The 15,001-nt window shown below is 44.7% G+C and overlaps 3 protein-coding genes across 6 annotated transcripts in view; all 3 read right to left on the bottom strand.

Moving 5' to 3' along the window:
• The window catches only part of LOC144953090 (uncharacterized), a 31,489-nt gene extending 26,867 nt beyond the window's left edge, over positions 1–4,622 (bottom strand). The window contains exons 1-2 of one of the 4 annotated variants that reach the window (XM_078883606.1): positions 4,519–4,560; positions 2,799–2,910 (exon numbers count right to left, since the gene is read on the bottom strand). The gene's annotated coding sequence lies outside the window, so the exon portion shown is untranslated. Of the gene's footprint in view, positions 1–2,798; positions 2,911–4,518 lie in introns of all 4 variants that reach the window. The other 3 variants (XM_078883608.1, XM_078883605.1, XM_078883607.1) reach the window with 3 other exon arrangements.
• LOC144953089 (uncharacterized) overlaps positions 1–15,001 on the bottom strand; it is a 405,883-nt gene that overhangs the window by 352,316 nt on the left and 38,566 nt on the right. The window lies entirely within an intron of this gene.
• LOC144953099 (zona pellucida sperm-binding protein 3-like) lies at positions 8,893–14,001 on the bottom strand. The gene is made up of 10 exons (XM_078883632.1): positions 13,917–14,001; positions 13,376–13,587; positions 12,783–12,899; positions 12,123–12,222; positions 11,685–11,862; positions 11,192–11,327; positions 11,005–11,099; positions 10,146–10,240; positions 9,614–9,742; positions 8,893–9,023 (listed from the first exon to the last, which is right to left on the bottom strand). Exons 1-10 carry the CDS (start codon positions 13,969–13,971, stop codon positions 8,893–8,895), a joined length of 1,248 nt encoding a protein of 415 aa, XP_078739758.1. The 5' UTR covers positions 13,972–14,001.

The following is a 15,001-nucleotide window of genomic DNA, read 5'->3' as shown; positions in this document are numbered from 1 at the left end:
TGGAATATGGCAGCCTTCACACAGCACACTCTTGTTACATGAGAAATCACGATGAATGCTTTCAATGTGGTAACCGAACATCGATCTTCCAGTCTCCAGAGCAACAACACAAGCCACACCAACGGACTTCTTCAGGGCCAAACAACGTGGCAGATAGGTCCTGGAACAAGGATCCTCCAAATGAATATTGAGGGACTCGTAAAATGTATGTCCTGACGCTCCAAAAAACCCATGTCATGGATGCCCTACATGCCAGTCGCTACCACATCCATGAATACAACCTCATGACGAGCCATTACCACGTGAAATATGGCCTGGCCATGTACATGAAGAACACCACACAGAATTATATGCCTTCCCACCAACTGAAAAAGAAACCGCCTACCATCAGCATCAAGATAGGGGAACTGCATATTATCAACATGTACAAAGACCTTCATTCAAAATCGCCAAAGCCACCGCTCCCAAGTTTACCAATCCCAGACCTATACATTGGTGACTGTAACAGCCACCATACTACGTGGGGCTATTCAGTATATCAGGCCAACAGTGAAGACCTCATCAAATGGATGTCCGCCAAAAATCTGCACCTGGTTTTCAATTCCAAGCAGTAAGCAACTTTCCACTCTGCTCGCTGGCAACGCGAGTACAACCCAGTCCTCACTATTGTTTCCAAAGATCAAAGTGGGAGCATGCTTCACGCATCCCACAACATTCTCCCAAGCTTCCCCAAAAGTCAATATAGGCCCATCATCACCCACATGGGCATCAAAGTCCCCGTGATTCTGTCAAAACAATTACCAAGGTGTAACCCGGTCAAAGCTAACTGGGACCACTATAAGCAGGCTGTAGAAAGAGTGGTGAGTCAATTTCCCACGACATGCCACCAACTGGATCAACACAAGCATCCACTTTCAATGACATCGAATTCACTTTGAAGACCTAAACACTATGGGGGAATGTTTCCAGAAATGGAGGCCCAAGCAAAATCCCCACAAAACCGTCAATGTATTTCATATTGATAATTAATTATAGGAGCACCAAGCACACTCTTAAAGTGACCTTCTGTGGTAACACTGTGCAACACGATCCCACTCCAACCTATCTCGGATTGAAGTTAGACCATACGCTAACCTTCCACGGCCACATATAAAAGGTAGCTGCCAAGACAAAAACAATGATCAAACTGGTCCAAAAACTAGCAAGCACAAGCTGGGGAGCATCAGCACCCTCAGTGCTACGGACATCAGCAATGGCCCCTGTGTACTCTGTAGCCGAGTACTGTGCACCAGTATTGACCAGAAGTAGTCACACTCAACTTGTTGATGTCCAACTGAACAGTGCAATGCATTGCATCACTGGAACCCTCAAGTCGACCCAAATACCCTGGGCTGCCCGCGCTGTCAGAACATCTCTCTCCAACACATCCACCACAACACTGCAACCCTCCGGGAAGTCCTGAGAATCGAGGAAAACAGTCACCTTCCCACTCATCAGGACCTCAATAACGTCTCTTGTCATCACTTGAAGTCACACAAAACCTTTTGAACCAATATGCTTAACTTTCAACACCAATAAAACTTGGAAAGCTAACTGCAGTTCAAAAGAACTCACAAACACCTTGTGAAAGTCCCAATGCAGATAATCCCTGTATATGTTATGTTTTAAGATAAGTTTTGAAATATATTTTTCGCCCGGGCAACGCCGGGTACTTCCCGCTAGTCCATATATCTAATAGTGTGCAGCCACGTAGGGTGCGTATAGTCCCCATTGTGTGTCAAGAATAAAGAAAGGTGCCTCCAATTATTTCTGTCTCCAAACTGTGTCACTAAATTAGTATGGTAATGCACTAATAGTGATGTTTCTCGCTGTATTTCTTGTATAATATAGTAGTTTACTAGTAGTGATGTTTCTCGCTGTATTTCTTGTATACTAGCATAGCAGTAGTGTAGTGACTGTGATTGTCACTATGTGGTGCCGGGCTTACGAAGCCACGGCGGATGTGTTGTCATTATGGGCAGCCCGCTTACGGGGCGTAGTACCAGCCCTAGCGGGGCTTGGGTGAGCGCTGGTCAGCGCGGAGGCACCGCGAGCAGTGTGCGGTGCGGGCTCCTGGTGAGGGAGCGAGGGGGAGCATCAGCCAGCCAGGGTTACGTTGGGGCATGATACGCTGGTTGACCTGCTGACACGTGACCGGATCATATTGGAGGGGGGCCACCGGTGGACGGGGGTCGCTGGGCGGTCACGTGGTCTAAAAGAGCTCTCAGGAGCCTATGAGAAAGAGCTCGACCAAAGCTACAGAGGAAAAGACTCAACGTAAACAGACTACAAGTCCCAGAAGTAAAGGCCTGACTCAAAGAACTAGCTCGAAAACTTAGCACCAACCAGGCTTCAGGAAATGTTAATGAGTACTGGACACAATTGAAGATGGCAGTAATAACCAGCTGTGAATCACCATTGGCTACACAAGAAAGAAAAACTTTGACAGGTTTGATGACAACCACCAGGAAATCACAGGCCTCATTGACAAGAAACGGAAAGCATTCATTGCCTGGCAACACAGTCTAGACAGAAAAAACAAGCATATTAGGGGGGAAATCGCATACAAGGATGGAAAAACAAACTAAAATCCGAAACTGAAGAACTGGTTCAAGAACAAATAAATATAAATACATCTTGCAGATTCCAATAACCCACGTGAATTTTTGAAAGCAACCAAAGTATTATATGTGTAGTGACATCACGGATGGCACTGTATGGTGCCGGCCCTAGAGGGGCACGGCGTGCAATGTACTCACATCGTGGACATCACATATGTAGCAACATCGTGAATGTCACCGAGCAATGCCGGCTCGATATGGGGCCCCAGGTGGGGGCTCGGCGGTGGTCATGGGCAGGGGGGGAATGATCCTACGGGAAGGGGGAAGGGTCGAGAGAAAGCTAGGACTCTCTCGAAGGTGGGCGTGGCCAAGGGCGGGGCCGGCCACGACCCGGGAGCATATAAGCAGGGTCCCCACAGGGACCGGGGTTCAGCGTTGCTACCATCATCTGAAGATCTATGTTCTATGTCGAAAAAGAGTTTCCAACACGTGGACCTGGACCCGAACTGAGGTCCGGTCCGGTGTAGCTAACACCCAGTGTGTTAGTGTAGTTTAGCCGGGTGGCCCACCACCCTAGGCTGTTGTCTGGTAAAGGGGCAGCTACCCCTTTATGTATTACGTGTTGTTGTAATAAATGTGTTGCGTCTAAGAAATACGTCTGCGACTCGGTTGAATCCACTACATATGGACCATCAAAACAGGGCCTCGAACCACTCCGGTCTAAAGATAGGACGGACATCTTCAAAGACAAAAATGCAATCTTCTCCCGCTGGCAGGAACACTTCAGCAGTCGTCTTTACAACTGCAATGCCGTTTAGATGCTTCTAAATTCAGTGAGATTCCGCAACACTCTACCATACCACTAAGGACTTAGCTGGAAAACCAAAGATGCTTGAAGTGGCTGAAGCTGTCAAGCAGATGAAAGTGAACAAAGCTAGGTTGCTAGACAAGATTTCTGCTGAGATTTACAAACATAGAGGGCAACGCCTACTGGAACACCTCGACTACGAGGGATCCCAGAAGTAGAATACCAGCATAGTAGTAGTGTAGTATAGTGTAGTAGAATACCAGTATAATAGTAGTGTAGTATAGTCATAGTGTAATAGTGTACCAGCATAGTAGTAGTGTAGTAGTAGTATATTAGTAGTGTATTATATTATAATAGTAGTAGCTTATAGTATATTAGTAGTATATTATAGTATATTAGTAGTATTAGTAGTATATTATAGTATTTTAGTAGTATATTAGTATATTATAGTATATTAGTAGTATATTATATTAGTAGTATATTATAGTATATTAGTAGTATATTATTGTCGTAGTGTACTAGTAGTATATTATAATATATTACAGTATATTATAGAATATTAGTAGTATATTATAGTAGTATATTATAGTATATTAGTAGTATATTATAGTAGTGTACTAGTGTATATTATAGTAGTATTTTAGTAGTATATTATAGTAGTATATTAGTGGTATATTATAGTATATTATAGTATATTAAAGTATATTAGTAGTATATTAGTAGTATATTATAGTATATTAGTAGTATCTTAGTGGTGTATTATAGTATATTAATAGTATTTTAGTAGTATATTAGTGGTGTACTATAGTATATTAGTAGTATATTAGTGGTATATTATAGTATCTTAGTGGTGTATTATAGTATATTAATAGTATATTAGTAGTATATTAGTGGTATATTATAGTATCTTAGTGGTGTATTATAGTATATTAATAGTATATTATAGTATATTAGTGGTATATTAGTGGTGTACTATAGTATCTTAGTGGTGTATTATAGTATATTAGTAGTATATTAGTGGTGTACTATAGTATATTAGTAGTATATTAGTAGTATATTAGTGGTATATTATAGTATCTTAGTGGTGTATTATAGTCGGAGTGTCCTCACTGTATCTGTTGACCGCCGTGGCCCGCGTCTCCCTTGGCGCTCGGAGGCAGCGGAACCGCGCCCCGAGCGCCGATTCGAGACTTGGGGACCGCGGCGAACAGCGCCGAGCGCCGATTTAAGACTTGGGGACCGCGGCGAACAGCGTCTCTGGTCACAATCCGCTACGAGCGGCGATGCACTTCCACTTAACGTTCACAAGCACAGACAACAACAACAACAGACAATAACATCAGACAACAACAACAGACAACATCAGACAACGACATCAGACAATAGCATCAGGCAACAACATCAACATCAGACAACAACATCAGACAATGACATCAGACAACAACAACAGACAATCACATCAGACAACGACATCAGACAATAGCATCAGACAATAGCATCAGACAACAACATCAACATCAGACAACAACATCAGACAACGACATCAGACAACAACAGACAATAACATCAGACAACAACAACAGACAATAACATCAGACAACGACATCAGACAACAACAACATCAGACAACGACATCAGACAACAACATCAGACAACATCAGACAACAACAACATCAGACAACGACATCAGACAACAACATCAGACAAGAACAACATCAGACAACGACATCAGACAACATCAGACAACAACATCAGACAACAACAACATCAGACAACAACATCAGACAAGAACAACAGACAACAACATCAGACAACAACATCAGACAACAACATCAGACAACATCAGACAACAACATCAGACAACAACAAGATCAGACAACAACAACATCAGACAACAACAACAGACGACAACGACATCAGACAACAACATCAGACAAGAACAACAGACAACAACATCAGACAACAACATCAGACAACATCAGACAACAACAACATCAGACAACAACAAGATCAGACAACAACAACATCAGACAACGACATCAGACAACAACATCAGACAAGAACAACAGACAACAACATCAGACAACAACAACAGACAACAACATCAGACAACGACATCAGACAAGAACAACAGACAACGACATCAGACAACGACATCAGACAACAACATCAGACAACGACATCAGACAACAACATCAGACAACGACATCAGACAACGACATCAGACAACAACATCAGACAACGACATCAGACAACGACATCAGACAACAACAACAGACAACGACATCAGACAACAACATCAGACAACAACATCAGACAACAACATCAAACAACATCAGACAACGACATCAGACAACAACAACAGACAACAACAACAACAACCGACAACAACATCAGACAACAACATCAGACAACATCAAACAACAACATCAGACAACAACAACAGACAACAACAACATCCAACAACAACATCAGACAAGAACAACAGAAAACAACATCAGACAACATCAAACAACAACATCAGACAACAACATCAGACAACAACAACAGACAACAACAACATCAGACAAGAACATCAGACAACAACAACAGACAAGAACATCAAACAACAACAACAGAAAACAACATCAGACAACATCAAACAACATCAGACAACAACAGACAACAACATCAAACAACAACATCAGACAACATCAGACAACATCAGACAACAACAACAAACAACAACATCCGACAACAACATCAGACATCAACATCAGACAACATCAGACAACATCAAACAACAACATCAGACAACAACAACAGACAACAACAACATCCAACAACAACATCAGACAAGAACAACAGAAAACAACATCAGACAACATCAAACAACAACATCAGACAACAACGACATCAGACAACAACATCAGACAACAACAACAGACAACAACATCAGACAACAACAACAACAGACAACATCAGACAACAACATCAGACAACATCAGACAACAACATCAGACAACAACAACAGACAACGACAACAGACAACATCAGGCAACAACATCAGACAACAACATCAGACAACAACAGACAACAACATCAGACAACAACAACATCAGACAACAAACATTTGCTTTCCCACTACGCCTCGATCCATTGTCTACGCCCCCGTCCTCCCCACCCTGAACTCAACCGGTTTGATCGGGGTGGCTTGTCCCGCGGAATACACAATCTGCAGTGGGTCCAGTAATTTCCCTCCCACCTCCTCGTCTGCGCTGCCCGCGTAACATTTCCCACCCTGACCCCTTCCCCGTGCAGTGAGTGTCTCATTGCTGTTAGCCCGGTGAGCTCCGTCGTGCCCAGACAATTTTAAGCCATTTTTCGATTTAAAGCTTTCGTGACTGCAGGGATTCATCTTCTTGGTTCTTTCGGTAGTCACGTAGAAGGGAAGTAATAAAATAATAAAAATAAAACATGATAAAATTATTCTCACGACGTTTCGGCCACAACGCAAGCAGCCGTCCTCAGGTGAAGAACAGGTCTGTCGATGCGACAGCGTCTCCCCGAGGACGGCTGCTTGCGTTGTGGCCGAAACGTCGTGAGAATTATTTTATTATGTTCTATTTTTATTATTTTATTACTTCCCTTCTACGTGACTTTACTGAAAGAACCAAGAAGATTAAGCCATATTCTTAGGTTTTTTCAGTAAAGTCACGTAGGTAAAAATAATATAATTAATTACTTTTATTAATTTTAATTTTTTACCTACGTGACTTTACCGAAAAAACATAAGAATATGAATCCTTGCAGTCACGAAAGCTTCAAATCTAGAATTTTAAGCCAATTTACGGGTGCCGCAATGCAATTTGGCCGGGGGGGGGGGGGGGGGAAATCGGCCAATCTCCTGGCACCGGGAAACCGTGGGACATCCCCACTAGGGGCCCCTCGGGTAAAAACCCATGGCACCAGGTGTAGTAACTGCCCCCCTTGGGTGCGGGAGGTGGGAGAAGAGGAAATCACACTGTTCAGGATTTACCTGAACAGCGTGGTTGTGCAGCAGTAATAGTGCTTGATTTTTGTGAAAATGTGTGATTTTATTAGTTTACATTTGACCAAGAGCAAAAGCAAATAGCGCGTTTTCAGCCGGAGGCTCTGTGTACTTTGTTGAAATGTAAACCCAATAATTTGTCAGTTAAAAGCGTTGCAAGGATAGGCGTGCACAGACAGAGACAGACAAAAAATACGTTTATAGGTAAGATTATGGAAGTAAAAATGCTTTATTTTATGCAGTATTATCAGTGACTTGGATATTCAGGAGGCACTAGATGTTTTGGGAAGATGTTTATTAAATATGAGGTTCCTTGTCAAATGTTCTTAAATGTGTAGCGAGTCCAACGGAGTCGCAGACGTTGTCTTGGGAGCAACACGTTTTATTAAACTCTTAGCACAACATACTCCAAGCAATTCACACACTCGGGTGGTGACCACCCAACTAACCACGCTACGGCAGAACTAGACACGGTTCCACTATCCCCGTCCGGACCAGAAGCTGGGTCCTGGACCGCGTGGCTTGAGGCTTCAAGCGTGACGTGGATCTCCTGCCTCTCCAACAGTAAGAACTCCGAGTCCCTCACAGGGCCCCCCTTATAATCGGGCCGGGCTGGCTCCGCCTCTCGCCCTGCCCACCTTCTCGATCTCTCACCCTTAAGCTCTCGAGAGTTTTTCTTGGACCACGTTACCACCCATTGGCCCCCTCCACCGGTCGCCTCCCCTCCAGTTTCATCTGGTCACATGTCCCAGAGTATCATGCCCCCAACTTAACTTTCAATCCTTTGCACGACCAAGTTTAAAGTTAACGCTGCTCCATCATGGGATCTCCTTTGCCAGTACCAAAATGAGAAGAAGTTTCCCCTTCTCTGGCAACAAAACAGGTGTTAAGTTGTTAAAATACCAAACTGAAACCTTTTACAAAACAATCATGTCTGCACTAACCAATATTTATGGTTAAAATGCAAACAAAGACTATATATAGAGTAAGCGGACCCCACATAAGTGGGACAAAAATGCATGGAACAGACTGCAGACAATACAAGCTCCAATGCCAACAGCATCGCACAGGGTGGCAACAGCTCTACGTCATTTAGCTCAAATTTTACATAGTGCAGCCATATTTCAGTGAAGCCAGCAATAGGCACCACCACATTCAGCCATCTGAAAATGCCCTGCCTGGGGCATCCGATGTGTTCCACCAAGCAGACGACATTGATGTATGAAGTGGCCAATCAGAGGGGGTGGAAGTATAGCCGCAGATTAGTCTTTCCACACCGAGCTGGAGGCTTAAAGCCAAAGGGTGTTTTAACTGTAGCCACGTGTTGGCCAGGATTATGGCCATTCAGCCAGATAGCTGCATAGAAAACGATAACATAAAAAGCAACTGACCACAGCAGCAGAGGTAAATGCAGAGTTTTATTAAATCATAAGGTTAGAAATGCAAATGGTAGATCAGAAGCTCGTTTCCAATCCCTTTGAAGGAATCGTGCGCTGCCTCTTCGAAACAAACAAAGCCACCGTGGCACTTGCTGCGACAGCCATCACCAGTGCAGCCACTCCCAAACCAAGAATGGGAGCGGCACCTGCAAAATCACCATGAATTGAGTGCAAGGGATGGCGAGTAAATGCGTAGCCATTAAGCTAGGGTTTCCACATGCTGTGGAGGCATCGACCTTTCCTACTATTTGGTAAAGGTGGGCAAAGGTGTCGTTCAAAAATATCACCAGTAAGTTTAGCCATTTAACCTTGGTAGGATTGGTGTAGTTCAGCTTGACAAGCACAGCTCTGTAATGTATCTGGATTAAAAACCATGCAATCGATTAACAAGCGTGCCATCTTAAATATTATACTTTATTTCTTACAACTAAAGGCCACGTCATGAAAATGATAGCCACGTCTGGTGGACATTTGATAGCACTGCTGTAATATCCGTGTATTGTATTGTACTTTATCAGTTAGTTATGGGGGGGGGGGGGGGGGAGTCGGGGTGCAGTTGGGTATGGATTGTAGGCTGATAAATGGGAGGAAGACTTCCAAAAGCAAATTTCTGTCCAAATAGCATGAAGGTTCATATAAATAGTAAGTATTAGACTGCCAATGCAAGAAGTCAACATGAGATGGACTTCCTGATGGAGGGCCTGGTTTAGCCTCAATTAGAATCTGGAAGCTTTACCTGTGGATACAGATGTGGAGACCCGTGACTGCTGCCGTTTTTCAGGGCTGCTTGGCTCAGCATTATCGGAGAAGGGCTTGGCAATCACGATGGGGCCCAGCATCACATCTTCTGCAGCATACGACGGCCCTGAGCAAGGGGACCACATTGTTATAGGTGGCGCATGCCCAGGCTAAGTAGCTCGGGTCTTTTGAAGTCCATATTACCCAATTGCATTCAAACAAGGGGTTCTTTGAATTACAAGGTCATTGGTGAGTAGGAGAGCACATTTTCGACTTCTTACTGTAGCACCACAGGAGGCGTTTTAAGTACCTGCAGAAGTTCCCAAAGAATCTCATGCGTCAAAGATCCATGTTGAATGCTTTGCATGGGAGAACTTAAATTCAGAAAATGTTTACCCAAGGGTCTATAGTTGGGAGCATGGTTTGCAAACAGAGAAATCTCTTATAATTAGAGTTCACAAGATCTACTGCATAGGAGACACTTGAAGATCGTAGATTTATCGTTCACAATTTAAGACGGTTGTACTCACCAGTCACTGCTGCCACATCCCTGCGCCTTCTTCCACTGGGGCACGTGGACTCGCAGCAGCTGCACACCGAGTCCGAGCCATCAGCAGAGACCCACCTGCATTGCACACACCACAAATGCCAACTGTAGTTTCAAAGCTTATAGTATTTCAATGAGGCAAGAGCCGATTGGAGCAGCTGTTTAGGCCAGCAGCAGTGGTTGTGGCCAGTCTCATTCTCGACCACTGACGTTTACACCACCACGTATGGAGGGTTGAGCCAGTTTAGATACTACCCTCCCGACCCGAGTGGTGGTCAGGAACAACCCTGGTTGAAGGTCGTAATTTCACAAGTATATAAAAAAGGCAGACCACTTGTACAGCAAGGGAATAACAGCACAGGTATCCCAAAGCATTTATAGCATTAAGGGGTAGTGGCCAACACCACTTCCAGTGCAGTTGGACATCAGCTTTGCACGTCAAATAAGAGTAAGAGGTCCGGGCCTTTATTTAATTGTTTACCACCGACTTTAGGAATGAGCGAGGTTCTCTGGGGGACCAGGTTCATAGCACAACCCACCAACCAGGTGGCATTACAAAAACACAGCGGAACAAAAAGGAGCCAATGTAAAATGCTGTTTTCCCCAAATATGAATGCAACAAGTGTTGGCCACGACAAATCTCCTAGAATATACTAAGACTCAAGCAGACCAGTGGGAAAGCACATCAATGGCTGCGGTACCGTGGCAAGTGGAGTCATTTGTAGCACGGAATCAAAAGGTCTCAGGGATCTTGTTCAAGCATACATACACGGCGCATTCTACACTGCAGCTATGTATCGAATGCCCCGGAGAGACTGGGTAACTCAAGAAAGCAGACAAACCTGTATGCAGCCAAGGGGCTGTAGGTGCAAGCTTTATTAACGGTCGTTGGAGATGTAGCAACATCTGCAACCTTCAGCTGGCAGAAGATGAAAATCTGGACAGAGGAAGATGGGTTTACTCAACCACACTGTCTACCAGTTGCTAAAGGGTTTTAAGCCTGTAAAAACCTGCATGACAGTACATCACCTGATCGCCATTGTTGGTCAACGTCGCAAGGAAGCGGAAGGAATCTATGAAGAAGCGAAGGACGTTGTCACTTTGCCGGAGCAGGAAGCCAGAAGTAAGGTGAGCATCATACGAGACTTTGCCATCCACCAGACACCTGCACAGACACCGTAGACGTATGGATACGTGGCTTTACACAGGGCAGGCTAGCACTTTGGGATCGTGTATAATACTTTAACCCAGACTGTACCAAGCCCACCGCTGCAAAAGTAGGGGCGTTTGCACACCCCCACCCATCGTAAATCAAAGCAGAGTCAATGACGCACATTGACTGCATCTATCAGTGGACAGATCATGAGGAGAAGCATTAACCATGCATCTGGCCCTGCTTAGCCACCAGAGCCAGATTCAGGGGTATTGCAAGGCCAGGCTCTGTTGTACATACTGCGAAGAATGCCACCTATATAAAAGGACCAGAAACATTCATTATGTGCGATTAGGAGATAAATCTCACCCAGAGTTAAAAATTAATTGGTAGCTGAGTGGAGAGTTCCTGTCCGGAACCGGGGTTGCAAAGCAGCTGACCACGAAGATCCGGAGTGGAACGTGGTTCAGTGTCTGCACGCTCGCCTCGACATGCAGAGTCTGGCCCAGTTGGTATACGGTGGAAGGTCGCGCCACACTCCAGTCGTCTTCATAAAAAGAAACCACAATTAGACAACTTCAAAAACACAATTGCCAAGGCCGAGTGCAGACTAACAGCGCAGCCAGGAAAGTGCTTGCTCACGCCACTGCTTGTGGAAGAATTTCAGATAAAGTTTAGGGACTACGGGCACATCTGGCCTATTCTTCAATACCAAGCAAACATCTTGAAGGGTTTATTGTCCAAACTGCCATCCTGGTAGAAGCCATGTGCATAACAGGCAATCAACGTCCTCACATCACCACTGACCGGTCATGAGCCTCAGCGTGAAGCTCAGCTGCTGCTGCATAACCTTGGCGCTGCTGAAGGGGATCCATGTGGGTTTGATGGCATTGCTGGACACGTTCCCCTTCCTGCAGTGAGGAAGAGATCAGGCGCATTCTCTACAACGAGTAGAGGTGGGTGATGCTCAATAGCACTAATTGTGAACGCATTCTTAGTTCCATGGTGTTAATAGCTTACAAGGCGAGGTGAAGATGCACAACTAAAAATTGGAGTAAATTTAACGCAGTGCAAGACATGGATCAAACGAGAAACAAATAAGATTCCAAGTCACTTGCCTCCATTGCATAGCATTCATTGAACCACTCGTTAGGCGGGTGCCGTGCACGAAGAGACATGTCGATAAAGCACTGTACATTTTACAGTTAAAACAGGTTTGACGCAGGCCACGACAAACAGGCGCTTGATGTGAACCGTTCAGTAAAGTTGGCTCCAACAACCCCCACGACGCATAGGGATACTTTCCAGCAGTGGATTAACTTGATGTAATTTAGCTGCAGTGCAATACAGACATTGTAAAGCTCTAGAACACGCAACTGCATTAAGTTATAAAAGACACCGGTAGAATTGCAAGCCGTTCAGCTGGACTTCAAAATTAAGCAAATTTCAACGAGACTACTGGTGAACTTGCCTGGGATAGCGGCAAACGACCGGCACGGCGACGTAGTTTGTGCGGACAATGCCCGTGTTGGACGTGGGGCGGTAGTAGAGGTAGTTCTCGTAAGACAGCAGCTCTGCACTCATCTAGGAGAGGATAACGCGGGGCCAATTACTTACGGTATAAGTGGAGTTCAAAATAAACGCAAGCACCTTTTAAAAGATCCAAAGCACAACATTTTCCATGAAGCGTATGGTCCACCCTAAACTGCATCTGCACAAAATACGGCAAATACAGATTTCCGATGCCCAAATGGAAAATTAAAAGTGGCCCAATGTGCGACTGTGGCCATCCGGAAGACTAAAAGGATGCAATGCCCGATCCACAAATACAAAAGTGGATATCACAACGATGTTACACGCGGCTGCTCCCGACGCAGTGGTCTGGCTCGAGCACCAGAACGCAAAATTGTAGTCTTTGCGCTGCAACTTCATCAACCATATGAACGATAAGTGGAAAAGTAGTGTATATACTTTAGAGTGGTCAATAAAGTATTGCAGGGATACACAACGCAAAAAGGGAATGCGCAGATTATATTGCAGCAGCATTCGCAGCAAGTTACCTGGAGGCTGCTGCCACAGCTTTCCAGTGCGTAGAGGAAGGTCACAGTCCCAGCAAGGGCGTCGCTCCCAGTGACGGGGCAGGCTGGCACTCCCAGGGACAGGTCACCCTCCTGGGCCAGGTGACCCGTGCCGAACAGGTCCCTGCTCACGGTCAGCGTGAGCGTCGCTTCGTCACACACCACACTCAACGTGGCGGAGGTGGCCACTGCGGCTGGCGATGCCACAAGGGACAAGACGCGAGAGTTAACAATACAGCATGAGGCAGTCAGACTCGATAACAAGTTGCATCCGAGGCCCTGTTCACCATCACTACGCGGCTACTTGCAAAAAAAAAAAAAGGATAGTGGGCAACTTTTGGACACGAATAGAAACACGACCAGAACTTGAATTAGTGCCCAGGTATTCAGAAGTGAAGTAACCACCCTGCCCGCTTTACCAAACCCCTCATTACGTACCCAATGTGATCACGTCCTTTAACACTGTAGAAGCATGACAAAACAATATGAATAATTTAACTTCGTACCAAACAACTCCACTCACCAGAGGCAAGACACAGACACCCGAAGACCGCAAACAAAGCCCTCGTTGTCTCCATCGCAAGGGCAGCAACAACCGAGATTTGGCACGGCACCAGACGACACCACTCGGTGACTGCCCGACTCGGGACTTTTATCCGCGCGCGGGTAATTCCGTTTCAAGTCATGAACCAATTAACTCCTCCTGCCCACGTGCCTCGTGATTGCGATGCAGCTCCGATCCATGCACAAGTGCCGAGTGCCACCGATTAATTATTAGCGGGTGGTGAAGGTTCACACCAAGGCCGTAATTAAAAATGTCCCCCCCAATATATTGCAATAAAAAAATGATTGCAATGCTATGTAAATAAAAAAAAAATGCTAAACCTTGGCCATAATATCTGGACTTGTCTTCATATAAATCAATGCATTGTAGTTATGATTATACTTTATTAATCCCTAATCTCTGCCATTACATACAATGAAACACGAAATGGTAAAAAAGTTAAAACAGAGCAATGTAATACAATACACTATTCGACATTATTGTAAAAAATAAATCAAAAGTCCATTCCATGTGTTAGTGAATTGTTAAATATTTTAGGCAGGAAATGAGTTTTCAAATTTAGATATTTTTCTGGGTTGGGACCCCAGACATCCTGGAAGATTTGGTCCCCCCCAATGTTGACTCCATGGCTACGGCCTTGGTTCACACCATCCCAACCCTACCCATATTCTGATCTTTGGGGACTGATCTCATCGAATCTCCTTGGGTTTCACGATCAGTATCTTATTGTGATTGTTGTGAATCGACTCCAAGAGACCGTGGTAAAGATCCACAAAATCACATCGGAACCTACATTCACGTGAAATTCCATACACTTAGAAACTCATGTAACCGCACAGAGATGTATAGACTTGCAAAGAGACCAATGCTGCACGTATAGACTCCAAGATCCACGCATAGGCCCATTTACATGCACACTCATTCGTTCAAATGGCAAACCAGAGACGTAGACAATGAGCCAAACTATACTGATTAGACAATGAATGGATGGATCTGCTCTGATAAAATCTGACTGATGAAACAATGAGTTGGTGGATCTGATC

This window comes from Lampetra fluviatilis, chromosome 72 (assembly GCF_964198595.1).
Source record: "Lampetra fluviatilis chromosome 72, kcLamFluv1.1, whole genome shotgun sequence".
Classification (NCBI taxonomy): Eukaryota; Metazoa; Chordata; class Hyperoartia; order Petromyzontiformes; family Petromyzontidae; genus Lampetra; species Lampetra fluviatilis.
This window is presented reverse-complemented; position numbering and strand designations above follow the sequence as displayed.

Excerpts from the sequence above, each read along its gene's own strand:
- LOC144953099 (XM_078883632.1), bottom strand. The coding sequence starts at position 13,971 with ATGGAGACAACGAGGGCTTTGTTTGCGGTCTTCGGGTGTCTGTGTCTT. Across the intron at positions 13,588-13,916 it reads GTGTCTGTGTCTTGCCTCTG|CCGCAGTGGCCACCTCCGCC; the intron begins GTGAGTGGAGTT and ends TGGCATCGCCAG. Across the intron at positions 12,223-12,782 it reads TTTGCCGCTATCCCAGGCAA|GGGAACGTGTCCAGCAATGC; the intron begins GTTCACCAGTAG and ends CACTGCAGGAAG.